At 60.0% G+C, this 2,225-nt stretch overlaps 1 protein-coding gene across 1 annotated transcript; it reads left to right on the top strand.

The window, feature by feature from the left end:
- Positions 1-27: 27 nt before the first annotated feature.
- SDRG_17340 (hypothetical protein) lies at positions 28-1,407 on the top strand. The gene is made up of 2 exons (XM_008623581.1): positions 28-638; positions 685-1,407. Exons 1-2 carry the CDS (start codon positions 118-120, stop codon positions 1,367-1,369), a joined length of 1,206 nt encoding a protein of 401 aa, XP_008621803.1. The 5' UTR covers positions 28-117; the 3' UTR covers positions 1,370-1,407.
- The last annotated feature ends 818 nt before the right edge of the window (positions 1,408-2,225 follow it).

Genomic DNA, 2,225 nt, shown 5'->3' with positions numbered 1-2,225 from the left:
CTTGGTCGTACACTATTACCGTGCGTCGGAAGATCGCAACGCAAAGATCCCGTTGGGCTGGAAGAAAGATCGCGGGCAGAACGTCGTCGTCGTCGATACAGATTGCATTCGGCCCTCATGCAACGTCTTCTCTTGGTCCTCATGGCCATGACTGGCGTCGGCTATGGCTCGTACTGCCAGCGCACGATGCGCCAGCGCGAACACCTGCATCCGAGCGTGCATACGCTGCCGCCACCGACGGCCACCGAGGTGCTGGCGATGGCGTCGCTACCAAAGGCGCTCGATTGGTGCGAGCGCGGTATGTGCACGTCGTCTTGGAACCAGCACATTCCGCAGTACTGCGGGTCGTGCTTTGCGCACGGCGCGCTCTCGAGTGCGAACGACCGCATCAAGATCCTCAACCACAAGCTCGGGTTCCACGGCCCGGACGTGATGCTCGGGCGGCAGAGCTTTCTCAACTGCGCGCCGGGCCACGGCCTCTCCCACGGCTGCAAGGGCGGCGAGCCCGCGGACGTGTACGAGTTTATGCACAAGTATGGCCTTCCGGACGAGACGTGTCTGCACTACAACGCGACCGACTACACCAAGTACATTGACTTGTACAATGGCACGTGTCCGCCGGACGGCTACTGCGTCAAGTACACTTACCAGCTTACCTCATTTCCTCTGACGCTATCGTTCTAGCTGCATGAAGACGCCCGACAGCCTCAATGTGCCCCACTGCTTTCCCGTGACCAAGATGGTCCGGTATCGGGCGAAGGAGTATGCGCGCATTGCCGGCGAGCATGCCATGATGCACGAGCTCCTCAACGGTCCGATTACGTGCGGGATTGCGTGCAGCCCGCCGTTCATCAACGACTACACGGCCGGGATCCTGCACGATACGACCAACTTCACGCACATTGACCACGACGTTGAGATTGTCGGGTGGGGCGAGGACGAAGCCGGCGTCAAGTTTTGGCGTGCGCGCAACTCGTGGGGCACGTACTGGGGCGAGAATGGATTCTTTCGCATCGTCCGGGGTATCAACAACCTCGCCATCGAGTCGGACTGCCACTTTATGGTACCGGACGTCAGCGACGAAGCGCTCGTCTGGGATGAGAGCCCGGCGTTTGGCGGGTCGCTCTACGGCATCCGCCCCTTCAACGCGACCAAGGCGGCAAAGTACGTTGTCGAAGACACGAGCGCGATCGCGTGGAACAACGACCGGCAGCACCGCCACGAGACTCGCCTCGATCTCGTCACGCAGCGACTGGATGCGACGCCGTGGACGAAGACGCCGGGGCTTTTCGCTGCGCTCGGAGTATGTGTGCTGCTGGCCTTTCTGACGCTCCAAGGACGTCGGCGCCGGACCTACCAGCGTCTGTAGGCATGACGTTGAATACACTGTTTGGTGCCGCTATACCAGTACTAGTACAGAGTATATTGGGCACAAAGCACGACTGCCGATGCGTGCTCATGACGCGGCTAATATGGGGCGGGCTCACAAACCGTGGCGGCGACTCCATGCGTCTCTGTCGCTCGTATTTGGGTGGCTATTTCAACTGCGTGCCAGCGCCGAGGTGTGTAAGAATAGAGAGGCCGGATGCCGTTACAAAACCGACGATGGCCATACGTGGCACCCGCTGCGTCAAGAACGAGGATCGTCTTTGGCCAATCAGTGCTCTCCGCGTCATGAGGGCACAAATTTCATCGCTTGACCCAGGAGACTCTGTTCCATACATTCGTTCACTCCTCTAGTACATTAGTCACTACATCAACACTTGGTCAGCTTGTTAGCACAAAGAATAGAACGTTGATTCACGAGGTTAGACAGCTGCACCATGGACACAGGCACGCGACGGCCGCGGGACGAAGATCGAATGGTGGCCTTGCTTACTGCTTGACGACCGTCCACTGCGACCACGCGCCGAGCTTGGGGTTGCTGACATGCATCGTGACCGCGTCGGGGTACGCGCCGCGGACGCAGTTGTTGCAGCGCGAGACAAAGTTGCCCGTGTCGGCCTGGAGACCGATCTTGCCGTTGCCGAGGTCGACGCATGTAAACTGGGCCCACGCACCGTCGCGCCAGTTCTTGGCGTGCACAAAGCCTTCGTCCGGGTACGCGGCACCGGTTGCACAGTTGTTGCAGCGGGCCAAGTAGTTGCCAGAGTCCGCCTGGAACGCGAGCTTGCCGTTGCCTGTGTTGTAAACCTTCCACTGCGCCCACGGGTTGCCCGCGAGCG

The sequence above is a fragment of the Saprolegnia diclina genome (assembly GCF_000281045.1).
Source record: "Saprolegnia diclina VS20 unplaced genomic scaffold supercont1.277, whole genome shotgun sequence".
NCBI classification, from domain to species: domain Eukaryota; phylum Oomycota; class Saprolegniomycetes; order Saprolegniales; family Saprolegniaceae; genus Saprolegnia; species Saprolegnia diclina.
This window is presented reverse-complemented; position numbering and strand designations above follow the sequence as displayed.

What these genes read in the sequence shown, in the direction of transcription:
- SDRG_17340 (XM_008623581.1), top strand. Translation starts at nt 118, where the DNA reads ATGCAACGTCTTCTCTTGGTCCTCATGGCCATGACTGGCGTCGGCTAT. An exon ending in CCGGACGGCTACTGCGTCAA is followed by an intron (nt 639 to 684) that starts GTACACTTACCA and finishes CTATCGTTCTAG; the next exon opens with CTGCATGAAGACGCCCGACA.